General features: G+C 54.6%; 1 protein-coding gene and 1 pseudogene across 2 annotated transcripts; one reads left to right on the plus strand and one right to left on the minus strand.

The window, feature by feature from the left end:
- Positions 1–2,697: 2,697 nt before the first annotated feature.
- On the minus strand, positions 2,698–5,123 carry LOC141729607 (class II histocompatibility antigen, B-L beta chain-like; annotated as a pseudogene).
- A 2,221-nt stretch (positions 5,124–7,344) lies between these two features.
- LOC141729608 (serine/threonine-protein kinase PAK 3-like) lies at positions 7,345–11,087 on the plus strand. Of its 2 annotated transcripts, XR_012581027.1 has the most exons (4): positions 7,345–7,711; positions 8,470–8,587; positions 8,980–9,461; positions 10,945–11,087. XR_012581027.1 is itself a non-coding variant. In XM_074544313.1 (3 exons), exons 1-3 carry the CDS (start codon positions 7,590–7,592, stop codon positions 9,097–9,099), a joined length of 360 nt encoding a protein of 119 aa, XP_074400414.1. In that variant the 5' UTR covers positions 7,345–7,589; the 3' UTR covers positions 9,100–9,853. The 2 variants fall into 2 exon arrangements, 1 of the variants encoding a protein (XP_074400414.1); XM_074544313.1 differs by lacking the exon at positions 10,945–11,087 and having other exon boundaries at positions 8,980–9,853.
- Positions 11,088–14,005: the final 2,918 nt, after the last annotated feature.

Consider the following 14,005-nt stretch of genomic DNA (forward strand, 5'->3'; position numbering starts at 1 on the left):
GTTATCTGACCGTGCAGATGGTTTTAGGTACTTCTACAAGTACTTGAAATGAACATCAGCTATTTCACAAATATCTCTGAAGTGTTATTGTCAGTTATTTACAAAAGTAAAAGCATTAATTATTATTTCACAACTAAAGCTACTTCTGCAAAAGTTAACATTCTAATGCACAACACATGGCATCCACTTTAATATTTTGCAAAAGCCAAAACTATAATGTATGTTTTTCACACTCTCCACAAACTAAAATATCATCCATAAATGATGTTCTGAGGATATGAGCTACACAGGGGCCAAGGCATTGGTCACAAAAAGCTGACAAATTATACTGTAGGAAAAGGAGTTAAAAGTGATTACAAAATGTACTCTATCAAAATCGTTGTGATTAAGAATATTTTGCAGAAGTCAGTACATAATAGCAAAAGCCAACACTACCCAGTTATTTATAACAAACCCAGGGCAGGTTTTTCCCTTGCATGGAGCACTTGGGCCTTCCCCGGGCCCCTTCTGCTCTCGTGCAGAGCCGGTGGCATTTTCCAGCACACCCAGTTTGTAACCAAGAGCCGGGTGCAGCCGAGAAGGCTCCAAGCGCCTCCTTCCAGGCTGACTCTGAGGTGCTGAGGCTGCTCTGGGCTCTGCCAGGGCTCTGCTGGGGCTCAGCTCTGGGCCAGGCTGGGCCCGCTCTCCCCTCACATTGCTCCGGGCAGCTGAGGCACAGCGGGAGGAGGAAGGGACACGGCAAGGCAGTTGAGGGTTAAGAGAGTTTTTATTCAAACAACTGCCATAACAAACAGGCTGTCCTAACTACCATAAACTACCAGTGCTAACTACCATAACTAACTAGTTGTCCTGACTACTATAACTGAAAGCTGTCCTCAAGGGCTTCATCTCTTCCACTGCTCCCTCAGTTGCTTTGCTGCAGTGATCACAGGGGTCAGGCTGGAGAGAGGCTTGGCTGATGATAAAAATGAGTGCTGCCCAAAGGATAAAAAGGAAAGACATAAACAGTTACTTTCCAGAGTCAAGTTCCTCACAGGGTCTGTTGCAACAGGACAAAGGGACATGGTTTGAAACTCAGGAGAGGGAAGCCGGCCCAGATTGGATCTAAGGAAGAATTTTTTAACCAGCAGAGTGGGGAAACACTGACAGAAGGTGCCCAGAGATGTGGGAGGTGCCTCCTCCCTGGAAACATCCAAGCTCAGGTCAGGCAGGGCTCTGGGCCCCCTGAGCTGCTTGAAGATGTCCCTGCTCGCTGTGGGGCACCAGGCCCAGATGAGCTCCAAAGGAGCCTGCCCAGCCACAGCAGGCGAGGATTCTGCTTGCTCTGCGTGTGGAACACAGCCAGACTGGAGACTGTCGGAGGGGGGCCCACAAGAAAACCCCTCCCTGGCGCTGCTGCTTCCCCTGCAGCCCCTGGCCCTCAGCTGCAGCAGCTCCTGGGCAGCCCAGCGCCGCTCCTCGTCCGGCTCCAGGCTGCACTTGAGGCAGTCCCGCAGCAGAGCCGACAGGCGCCGGGGCTGCTGCAGCTGCGGGGTCCCGTTCTGCCGGATCCGAGCGCGAGCCTGCAGGGAAAGCAAACTCAGTGCTCTGCCAGCTCCCTTCACACCCACACGGGCTCACATCCACCCCGGGGCCTCAGCCCCAGCTCCAGGGGCACTTTCCTCCCTGCCACAGATGCTGCTCACAGCTCATTTTGCTATGCCAGCCAAAAAACCCAAACCCTGGGGCTGCCACAGCCACTGCAACATCCAAATGATCTCGCCTTGAGAGCCAGTTGCATTGGCTGACTCTGTCAATAGGAACCTCCATCAGAAATAGCACATTTTGCTTCTCCAAATATGGACACCAGCTTTACAGGCCATTTTCCAGAGTCAGTGTTGTCTGGAGGATTCTTACATCAAGTGCATCTCTGCAGTGCCACTGATACTCAAGTAAATGCATTCCTGATGCCCCATCCCAGAAACTGCCAGGCAAGGACCAGGAGGTTTGTGATGCTGAAAACTCAGGCTTGGTGACATGGAGAAAGTAGCTTGGACTAGGAAAGAAATATGTTAGACTATGGGGATGTTAAACAATCATCTTCAGGTTTTGGACGAGTTTCCCACTGAGAAGGATCAGGGGGGAGATCAACTTGCAAAATGTCTTTTAGAAGCTCCTGCAGAAATCTTGTTGGGTTTGGGGGCAGGATGTAGGGTTGGTGTGGGGTTTTCTTGCAAGATAACATTAGACCTGATGCACTTGCTTCACATTTTCAGGTCATCGTCACAGCCAGATGAGCTGCAACAACATAAATCCCAAAGCACATTGTTGCTGGAGACTGAGGAATATTCTTCTGTGTTGGGGCTGGAGTCCTCTGGGAATTCCCTTCCCACGTGCAGAAACCTCCAGCTGCTGCTCCCAGTGCAGCGTCCCCCTGTGCTCACAGGCCTCTGCAGCCACTGCAGAATTTGCCTCTTACCATGGCCGCCGTTTCCCTGAAGTAAGGAGGTTCTCCTTCCACCATCCCGATGGTCACAGTGCCAAAGGCCCAGATGTCCACCTTGGGGCCTTAAGGAGATCTGGTCACAACTTCTGGGGCCATCCAGCGAGCAGTGCCCACCATGGAGCTGCGCTGGTCCTGCTCAGGGCTGAGCTGAGCGCAGAGGGTAAATCAGCTGAGGACAGAAACAAACCCTGTCAAAAGCAGCTGGAATGTGGAAACCAAGCACCAAGATTCCCCATGCTCAGTCTGAGAGTGCAGTAGTGAAGTCAGCTGGAAAAGCCCTCAGGGCTGTAGCCAAGGAAAGATGGAACTGGACCCTTCAAGAAACCATTGAGGAAGCCCTGACCTTCTTGCGCAGGGAGAAGCCGAGCCCCAGCGCCAGGAAGACGAAACCCAAGACGAAGCCCCCAATCCCCATCAATATCTTGATGCGGGCAGCGTCCGGCGGCATCTCTGGGGGTTCCGCAGGGGTCAGCACCCCCAAAACCTCTCACCGACACACCAAGGTGCTCCGAGCGCCCCGTCCAGGCTCATTCCAGTCCCTCCCACTCGCATCCAGCATCCTCCAAACCCCCTGCCCTTTGCACCCAGCGCCCCCAAACTCCCTCCCAGTCACACCCAGTACCCCCAAACTCCCTCCCAGTCACATCCAGCGCCCCCCACAACCCCATCCCACCCTCCCCAGCATCCCCCAAACCCCTTCCCAGCCCTTGCCCAGCCCCCAGCCCCTCTCCCAGTCCCAGCCCGGCTCTCTCCAGCTCCCTCCCAGTGGCTCCCAGCACAGCCCAGTGGCTCTGCCAGCGCCCCCAGGGGCTCCCCCGTACCCCAGTGCCGCCTCAGGGGCTGCTCCAGGCTGACGTGCTCCACCTGGCAGCTGTAGCTGAGCCCGCGCCGGGGGGGGGGGGTTCCAGCAGCACCAGCAGCTGGTAGGTCCAGTCTCCGTTGGGGACCACGTCGGTGGCCACCACGTGCTCCGAGAGCTCCTGCTGGCCCTGGAACCACCTCACCTGGATGGCAGCAGGGTAGAAATCCATCACGGAGCAGAGCAGGCGGCCGGGGCCGGGCTGGGAGCTTGAGGGGGACACCAGCGAGATGGACACGTTGGGGGGCACTGGGAGAGAGCGAGGAGAGGGCTGAGTTTGGCTGGAGAGGGACTGGAAATGGGCAAGGGAGGGACTGGGAGCGATTGGGGTGGCACTGAGAGAGACGGGACATGGTGGGGCACACTGGGACGGATGTAGGACGTCCGGGCTTGAACGGAGAATGAACTGGGAATTAATTTGGAATGGATTGGGAATAGGCCGAGAAGAGGAGGGAGGGACTTTGGAAGTACTGAGAGCGACTAGGATGGCACTCGGAGGGATTTTGGTGGCCCTGGAATTAACTGGGAATGAAGTGCGCGGCACTGGGAGGCCGAGTCCAGAGCGGGGCCTTCGGGATTTCAGCGCCAGGGACTCTGCATGGCAACCGATGAGTCATCAGTGAGACGCCCTTTCATTGGCTGAAAGGAGCCGGCTACACGGACAACCGGGATGGACACGCCGGGCAGGCGCAGGGATGGACTGGGACGGACTGGGAGAGCCACGGGGGACACTGAGTGGGACAGGAGGCCCCGGGGTTGTTCCGAAGGAGGGCTGAGGGCTCTGGGCTGATTCTCAGAGACGTTTTGAGGCGCTCCAGGGTCATTGGCAGGGCAGGGCCCGAGGGGACACGCTCTGCCCCGCGCTCACCTCGGTGCCCCGTGAGGAACGGGGCAGCAAGCTCGTAGCCGGCCCGGCAGAACGTGTCCACCGCAGCCCGATTATCCTCCAGTATTTCCGGGATTCCGTTGCAGCACCGAGCCTGTGTCTCCCCATAGGGGGTGTCCCCCACGAACACCCCCACGTCGCTGTCGAACATCATGTACTGCTTCCGGTTGTAGATGTACCTCCTCACAAACCTCACCTTCTCCGTACCATTAATGAAGTGACACTCTCTCGTTCTCATCTCCTGGAACACCCCTGTGAGTGCAGAACACAGATCCGGGGCTGTCCCCAGCACGCCCCCAGCGCTCCGAGGGCCACCCTGGATCGCCACTCCGCACCCCCTGTGCCCCACGGCCGCCATGGGACCCTCCTGCCCGCGCTACCGCTTCCTCTTTGCCGCCCTTTCCCCATTTCCTCTTTCACATCCGCTCCCCGCCCACCTTCGGCCGCTCCCAAATCACTTTTGGGGTCCCATTTCCCCATTTTCCCACAAATCCCTCAATCTCCAGCCCCCTCAGTTCAGTTTTGGGCTCCCCCTCGCCTTTTCCCCCCTTTCCCCACCCTCTCCTACCCCTCCCTCCCCTCCCCCCACCCGTCAGCCCCTCCCGCTCTCCCTTTGGGGGTCCCCTTCTCCTCCCCCTCCATTCCGGGCTCCCCCTTCGCCCCCTTTTCCCCCTTCTCCCCCCCTGTCCCAGCCCCTCCCGCCCCCCGCTCACCCGAGAGCTCCGCAGCCGGGGAGGCTCCCAGCACCACCAGTGCCACCAGCAGGGCCCCAGCTGCCGCCCCTCGCCCCATGGCCGGGGCCGGGCAGGGAGCAGCAGCCCCAAAGCAGCCGCGCTGCGCTGGGAGCGCCAGTCCGGAGCAGGGCGGGCTCGGCAGCGCCGCGCGCTCTCATTGGCTGCCGCCGCTTCTGGGCAGCGATCGGCCACGGGCTCTGCCCGGCAACCGATGAGGCAATCCAACGCCCCGAGCTCTCATTGGCAGCATTGCCGCCTGCCTGCGCTCCCATTGGCTGAGGCCTTTCCGGGACGCTGCAGCCCCGAGCTGGGGGTTTTTTGGCGAGGGAGAACCTTGGGGCGCTGGGCAGGTGGGAGTTCAGGTGAGCCCAGCAATGCGTGCCCAGGTGCGCGGCATCTCAGGGCAGCTCGTGGCGAGCGGTGATGCTGGCCCGATGCCAGGCACCCCCAGAGCCGCTCTGTCCCTGCCCCCCGCAGCCGCACAGGGACTGAAAATGGAACCGAGGATTCCTGCGTGGGGACAAGGACCGGGAGAGGTCCCTCAGCAAATCCAGCACGGACACAACAGACCCGGCCTGGGCACACGGAGGGAATTTATTACTAACCAAATCACAGCAGCACAAGGAGAAGGGAAAGAAATCTCCCAACACCCTCCTGCCCAACACGGATCACCCAGAACAGGGGTCACCAGGGCTCTGCCCAACGGGGATCACTGGGGATCATCCAGCGCAGATCCTCCCATGGGGGATGGAGCTGGAGCAGCGCACGAAGCTCTTCCCACACTCGGGACACTCGCAGCTTCAGACTCTGGGCTACCATCCTGCTGTCTCTCAGTCCTGATCAGAATTGATAACTGTGGTCTAAAGGCGCCGTCAAAGGCCCCTGAGGCTGGCAGTGTCCTGCCTGCAGCAAGGAGCAGGACCTGGAAAATCTTCTGTCCCTGGAACTGGATTGCCTAAAAGAGCAACTCACCATCTGGTGACTGTCAGAAAACAGTTCTCAAGAAGATTTCTTTCAAATATTTTCCTTCAAAAAATATCCACTGGTCAGGATTATCAACCTAATGGTTTAGAAAAAGAAACCAGAGATGAACTAATAAGTGCTCTACTCTAGCACAGGTAGCAGACCCCATACATTCAGTAACAGACACAGAGCTGATGCACTCTGGGGGAAAATGCATCACCTGCCTGATGGCAGGGCCCTTGTGGAACCTGCAGGTCTGAGGCAGAAAATGGAAAAGGATGAAATGCATTCTTTTCCAGGTCTTTAGACACCCATTTCTCACCTCAGGTTTTGACCTAAAGCAATTCAGTGTGGACTATTGGGATTTGCTCCAGCCCAATTCCTTCGTGTTGGGTCTCAGTTTTCTCTTGCACACCTTGCATGGCAGAGGGCTGGTGGCTGCTGTGCTGCTGTTGGAAGGGTCGATGCACCCAGGTGTTTGTGAACGCTGCAGGCAGCAAAGATCTCCTGTCTGGGCTGGCTTTCACTAAAGCACTGCTTCTTTCTTCTCTGCTCTTTTGTCTCCAGGGCTTTTGGAGCCGTTTCTAAAGGACTCGACAGGGCCCCTGGAGGAGAGGTCAGTGCCAACACGCCCAGCACTGCCGGCAGCTCTGCAGGGCTTTCCCCTCTGCTGGGAGCTGTGGCTGCAGCTCTGGGGGCCAGCAGAGCTTTCCTGTCCAGGCTGCTCCTCTGCAGGCAGAGCAGTGTCAGCCTGCAGAGCACAGCTGGGACAGACTTGGTCTTTCTCAAGTGCCCAAGGAATGCAAGGAGGGCAGCGGTGTCTGTCAGAGCAGGACACCCTGGCTTGGTCTTCATATCTGAAAGTGTGAATGCATCAGCTGCTGGAGACTGAGGCCCCATTAATCTTCATCCCAGAACAGGATCTTCAGACAGGAACATTATTTAGCTATTTTTCCATCCTGCCTTTCATCTTCAGAGGGAACATCAAGGCCTATTTAGGGAGAGATCCTGCTTGGGCTCAGTTTGGGGTATTAGTCCAACTTCAGCTGTTCACAGAGGGAGAGGGAGAGGAATGAGAAGATGGATGTCCAGAGCAAAGCTCTCTCCTAAATCCTGCAGTTGTGTTTGGGTCTGGTGTCAGTGACAGCCTGTGACAGGGATCACCTGAGCAATGAGTGTGTGTGTCTGCTTTGTTGTGCAATCCCAAACAGAGCAGTTGGATCTGAAATCATGACCAAATCCCATAGAATTGCTAAAGGGTTCCTGGCTGTTTTACTCTGTTTTCACAGAACCAGAATTACCTCCTGCTTGCAAAATGTGTTACAGTATTATTATTATTATTAATAATAATAATAATAATAATAATTATAATAGTGTTGAGGCCATTAGAGAAGACTGTAGGTGCAGAGAATGTTGTTAGAGCTTTGAGGCTGACAGCTGAGGGACCATTTCTGCAGAGCTTGCAAGGCCAAATGTCTCTGGCCATGTGTCCTGTAAGCAGCCCCCAGCTGGCAGAGCAATGGGCTGTGGGAATGGCCCTTGCTGAGCTCTGCTGTCCCATCCCAAGGTAGTTGGGTCCAGCCCGGCTCCGTCGCTCCAAAAAGACTCGCTCCGTGTTTGCTGTGGCCTCCTGCCACAGACTCCTGCAGTTAAAGGGCTGCAATGTCCCTTCAGGTGGCCATCAAGAAAATGAGTCTCAGAGGGCAGAACAGGGAACGAGCTGTGAATGAGATCCTGCTCCTGAAGGACAAGAAGAACCCCAACATTGTCAACTCTTTGGACAGGTGAGTGCTTCAGCTCTTATCCCGTGCCCGGGCCCTGCGTTAACCTTTCCTGGCATCCGGAGTCTGTAGCCTGTTTGGAAAATGCCTGACCCAGCCACATCTTTCCAAAACAACAGCCTGGCAGTTCACTCCCTCCAAGTGCTTTTGTTGCTTTGCTTTGGTTTTTCCTTCAAGTTCCTCCCCATTTGCTGTGTCTTCTAACAAGTGCTGATAAACCACAGCAGAAATTATTTCCCTTGGCTTCTTCTTCCCAGCCCTTTTCCATTGCTACAGTTGCCAGGAAGATCAGGTTCTTGTGTCTAGAAATGCCTCATTTGCCCAGTTTTCACTGGCCTTGCCTGTTTCTGAAGGGACTTTCTGAAAGGTTTTCTGGCTGCTTTTGTCCCAAGTGCTGCACAGCCTCCTCCCCTGGATAACCCTGGCAGTTGTGTTGCCTTGTTCTGCAGGGAGTGGTGGAACTGATGAGTTCAGGAGCTGAACCAGCTGGGGCCAAGGGTTGTGGTTCCACATTGATCTGGGCTGTTGCTAAACTGCATTTTTCACCTGCTTGCCATCTAAGGCCTCTTCTTTCTCACAGGTGTCTCCTTCTCCTTTAGACTGTGCAGATTCCAAGGGCTGTGCAGCCTGGCAGGAATGTCTCTCCATCTGATTCTGTCCTCACTGACAATTGACCTGGAAACAAAACTTCACTCCAGGCTTTTCCATGGGGGAATTGAGCTCTGCATGCTCATCTCCATGCCATTGCTTTCCTCTTCCAGCTTCCTTGTTGATGGAGATCTCTGGCTGGTGATGGAATACATGGATGGAGGAACTTTGCAGGACGTTGTCAGACAGACACGCATGGCTGAAGGAGAGATGGCAGCTGTCAGTCGGGAGGTGAGGGATCCTGCTTGTCACTCCATGGCTGGGACACGATGGTCCTTCCAAACAGGGCGTGAGAACAGGAGTGGCTCCATGCTCAGGGCTTTCTTTCTGTGTTGTTTGTGTGAGCTGGAGAAGAAAGAGCCTCTGCAGTGAACGGCCTGCCAGCATCACTGCACTTCTGCTCTGTTCTTGTTCTCTCTCCTGCTGTTGTGGTACTCTCTGTCTGTTTTGGATTTGATTTGCTGTTCTCAGCTTTGCCTTGAACCGTTTGCCTGGAGCTTGTGTGCACTGCACTCGTGGCCTGTCACAGCAAAGCCGCTGCTGGCACAATTCTGGACTGTCCTTTCTTGTGTGATATATTCCGGCCATTGGTTTTTGCCCTGGTGTTTCTTGTTCTCTCTCAGTGTCTGCAGGGCCTGGATTTCCTCCATTCAGAGCGGGTCATCCACAGGGATCTGAAGAGCTCCAACATCCTCCTGGGCATGGATGGCTCTGTCAGGGAATCAGTAAAAGCCACTGCATGAAAGCTGAGGGTTTCTTGAAGGGTCCAGTTCCATCTTTCCTTGGCTACAGCCCTGAGGGCTTTTCCAGCTGACTTCACTACTGCACTCTCAGACTGAGCGTGGGGAATCTTGGTGCTTGGTTTCCTCATTCCAGCTGCCTTTGACAGGGTTTGTTTCTGTCCTCAGCTGATTTTGCCCTCTGCGCTCAGCTCAGCCCTGAGCAGGACCAGCACAGCTCCATGGTGGGCACTGCTCACTGGATGGCCCCAGAAGTTGTGACCAGATCTCCTTATGGCCCCAAGGTGGACATCTGGGCCTTTGGCACTGTGACCATCGGGATGGTGGAAGGAGAACCTCCTTACTTCAGGGAAACGGCGGCCATGGTAAGAGGCAAATTCTGCAGTGGCTGCAGAGGCCTGTGAGCACAGGGGGACGCTGCACTGGGAGCAGCAGCTGGAGGTTTCTGCACGTGGGAAGGGAATTCCCAGAGGACTCCAGCCCCAACACAGAAGAATATTCCTCAGTCTCCAGCAACAATGTGCTTTGGGATTTATGTTGTTGCAGCTCATCTGGCTGTGACGATGACCTGAAAATGTGAAGCAAGTGCATCAGGTCTAATGTTACCTTGCAAGAAAACCCCACACCAACCCCACATCCCAGCCCCAAACCGAACAAGTTTTCTGCAGGAGTTTCTAAAAGAGGTTTTGTGAGATGATTTCCCTCTGATTCTTCTCACTGGGAAACTTGTTGAAAACATAAAGATGATGGTTTAACATCCCCATAGTCTAAAGTATTTCTTTCCTAGTCCAAGCTACTTTCTCTGTGTCACCAAGCCTGAGCTTTCAGCATCACGAACATCCTGTTTTCTTGCCTGGCAGTTTCTGGGATGGGGCAGCAGGAATGCATTTGCTTGAGTGTCAGTGGCATTGCAGATATGCACTTGATGTAAGAATCCTCCAGACAACACTGACTCTGGAAAATGGCCTGTAAAGCTGGTGTCCACATTTGGAGAAGCAAAATGTGCTATTTCTGATGGAGGTTCCTATTGACAGAGTCAGCCAATGCAACTGGCTCTCAAGGCGAGATCATTTGGATGTTGCAGTGGCTGTGGCAGCCCCAGGGTTTGGGTTGTTTGGCTGGCATAGCAAAATGAGCTGTGAGCAGGATCTGTGGCAGGGAGGAAAGTGCCCCTGGAGCTGGGGCTGAGGCCCGGGGTGGATGTGAGCCCGTGTGGGTGTGAAGGGAGCTGGCAGAGCGCTGAGTTTGCTTTCCCTGCAGGCTCGCGCTCGGATCCGGCAGAACGGGAGCCCGCAGCTGCAGCAGCCCCGGCGCCTGTCGGCTCTGCTGCGGGACTGCCTCGAGTGCAGCCTGGAGCCGGACGAGGAGCGGCGCTGGGCTGCCCAGGAGCTGCTGCAGCTGAGGGCCAGGGGCTGCAGGGGAAGCAGCAGCGCCAGGGAGGGGTTTTCTTGTGGGGCCCCCTCCGACAGTCTCCAGTCTGGCTGCGTTCCACACGCAGAGCAAGCAGAATCCTCGCCTGCTGTGGCTGGGCAGGCTCCTTGGGAGCTCATCTGGGCCTGGTGCCCCACAGCGAGCAGGGACATCTTCAAGCAGCTCAGGGGGCCCAGAGCCCTGCCTGACCTGAGCTTGGATGTTTCCAGGGAGGAGGCACCTCCCACATCTCTGGGCACCTTCTGTCAGTGTTTCCCCACTCTGCTGGTTAAAAAATTCTTCCTTAGATCCAATCTGAGCCGGCTTCCCTCTCCTGAGTTTCAAACCATGTCCCTTTGTCCTGTTGCAACAGAGCCTGTGATGAACATGACTCTGGAAAGTAACAGTTCATTTCTTTCCTTTTTATCCTTTGGGCAGCACCCATTTTTATCATCAGCCAAGCCTCTCTCCAGCCTGACCCCTGTGATCACTGCAGCAAAGCAACTGAGGGAGCAGCGGAGGAGATGAAGCCCTTGAGGACAGCTTTCGGTTACAGTAGTCAGGACAACTAGTTAGTTATGGTAGTTAGCACTGGTAGTCAGTTATGGTAGTTAGCAGTTGTAGTAAGTTTACAGTAGTTAGGACAGCCTGTTTGTTATGGCAGGTTTTTGAATAAAAACTCTCTTAAACCCTCAACTGCCTTGCCGTGTCCCTTCCTCCTCCCGCTGTGCCTCAGCTGCCCGGAGCAATGTGAGGGGAGAGCGGGCCCAGCCTGGCCCAGAGCTGAGCCCCAGCAGAGCCCTGGCAGAGCCCAGAGCAGTCTTGGCACCTGCAGAGTCAGCCTGGAAGGAGGCGCTTGGAGCCTTCTCGGCTGCACCCGGCTCTTGGTTACAAACTGGGTGTGCTGGAAAATGCCACCGGCTCTGCACGAGGGCAGAAAGGGCCCAGGGAAGGCCCAAGTGCTCCATGCAAGGGAAAAACCTGCCCTGGCTTTGTTATAAATAACTGGGTAGTGTTGGCTTTTGCTATTATCTATTGACTTCTGCAAAATATTCTTAATCACAACGAGTTTGATATAGTACAGTTTGTAATCACTTTTAACTGCTTTTGCTGTAGTATAATTTGTCAGCTTTTTGTGGCCAATGCCCTGGCCCCTTGTAGCTCATATCCTCAGAACATTATTTGTGGATGATATTTTAGTCTGTGGACAGAATGAAAAACATACATTATAGTTTTGACTTTTGCAAAATATTACAGTGGATGCCAGATGTTGTCCATTATAATGTTAACTTTTGCAGAAATAGCTGTAGTTGTGAAATAATAACTGCTTTTATTTTTGTAAATAACTGACAATAATAACTCAGAGATGGTTGTGAAATAGCTGATGTTCATTTAAAGTAGTTGTGGAAATAGCTAAAACCGTCTGCATGGTCAGATAACATTTAAGGAAGGGATGTGATGAGGACCCTTCCCACTGACCCTTCCACTGTCAATAACTGTCACCTGCTGAAACCACAGAACAGGGGCCCTTGTGGGGCAGTGACACACAACCCTCAAAACAGCAATCCATGATTCCTGCACGTGCTCTAAAAAGGCGAGTTGGGGGTCAACCCAACCTAAAGAATTCCTGGAACATGTAAACGAGTTCAAAGAAATGTTTGAATATGTATAGCCATTATGAATATGTATTTGAACAATACAATGGGAAAACTAGACAAGAAGAGTTGCTGTGGTTAACCGGTGTGCCTCTGGCCATCGCCAAGCACCCAGCGCTGTTCCTGGTTTGTCCCTTATTATTCCTTATTAAACTTCCAAAAATTGTAACGAGTGAGGCTCATTTCTCACAAAACCCAAGGTGCTCACCCCTTGTTCTTCCCCCAAAGCCAGGATTTGTCAATCCTAAACTTCGGACGGAGGAGAAGGAGGCTGCGAGGAAAGGAAAATGCACTGGTGTGGAGTCCCATGGGAGTCTTAATCTCCCACCCATGGAGGACTGGTCCCCAATAAGAAGAGTAGATTTCAAGGTTATGGTGAGAAGCTTGCTTCTCCCATAGATCTTTGCAGGCACATGCTGATTTATGGAAAGTTATGTTACCCCATTTGCCCGTTGGCCTAATTACCCTAGTTCACCCCCTATTACCCATCCCTTGTTAGTCCCTAGAATGGTCTCCCTCTCTGTCCCTTCATTGGCTCTAATTTACTGCAGTCCTCTGCCCCTGTTTCCCTATTAGCTGACCTGACCCTTAACCTCTCCTTTGCACCCTTTTCCCCCATATCCATTGGACCCTGACCCTCAGCTCCACCCTCACTACTCCATATAAAAACCCCCTCTGCCCTCAGCTTGCACCCTGTCTTTGTCCCTGGGCCCTGCTCAGCTCTGTGCCCTGTTCCTGTACCAATAAACCCAGTTTGCTGCAGATCATACCCAGACCCATCCTGCCGACTTTGTCAGCTTTATAAAGCAGCCGTGAGCTTCGGGCTCCGGAGTGCCGGACGCTCCAAGGGCCTCTGCAGTGCCAGGACCCTCCAGGCTGGGACAGCCAGGCAGGGCAGGAGGAATCACTGCCCCTTTCCCCTCTCTGCTGCTCCATCTCCCAGCCCAGCATCGCTGCAGGACAGCCTCACTGCCAACGCCATCCTGGCAGGGATGGACTGTGGGGATCTCCTTCCCCTTCCCTCTGCCATGGAGGCAAATCCCATCTTCTCCTTGTGCACCCTCCTTCCTCTCTTCAATCTGTCCTACATCCATCCACGTTCCTTTCCCATCTCCTTCCTCCCTTGTTTTTCTTCTTTCTTCCTCTCCTCCTGCCTTTTCCTTTGCCCTTCTCCCTGTCTCTTCCTCTCCTTGTCCTTCCTCCCCCAGGCACTGAGCTGCGGACAGAGACGAGGGAGAACAAATCCCTGTGACAGAACCTCGTGGAAGAGGCCATTTGGAACGGCTCCACGGTGCAGGAATCCAACGGGGAGGAAAAGGCCCAGAGATCCCACACGAGGAGGGGCTGCAAACCCAGCCTGGGGAGCTGTGAGGAGGTAAAACCCTCCCTGTGCTGGGAAGGGTGTGGGGAATGTGAGAAGAGCTTCAGGCAGGGCTCACCCTGTTCTTGGTGCCTCCAAATACGCCATTGCCAGATGCAGAGATCCACAGGGCTGCAGAGATCCCCGTGCAGATCCATGGGGATGCAGAGATCCCCCTGCAGCCCCCGGAGCAGCCATGCTGAGCACGGCGATGTCTGAGAGAAGGCTGTGACCCCATGGCCAGAGGGCCCCGCTGGAGCAGCCTGTCCCGGTAGGACTGACCTCGGGGCACAGTGACCCACGCTGCAGCACTTGGAGGGGACTGTGCCCCGTGGGATGGACTCGGCTTGGAGAAGTTCCTGGAGAAGTCTCCGGTGGGAGAGAGCCCAGGGTGCAGCAGGGGAACGACTCCTGTCCCTGAGCAGAGGGAGAAGCCCCGGGGCATGAACTGAGCCCGGCCCCATTCCCTGTCTGCGGCACTGCC

This window comes from Zonotrichia albicollis, chromosome 7 (genome assembly GCF_047830755.1).
Source record: "Zonotrichia albicollis isolate bZonAlb1 chromosome 7, bZonAlb1.hap1, whole genome shotgun sequence".
Lineage (NCBI taxonomy): Eukaryota > Metazoa > Chordata > Aves > Passeriformes > Passerellidae > Zonotrichia > Zonotrichia albicollis.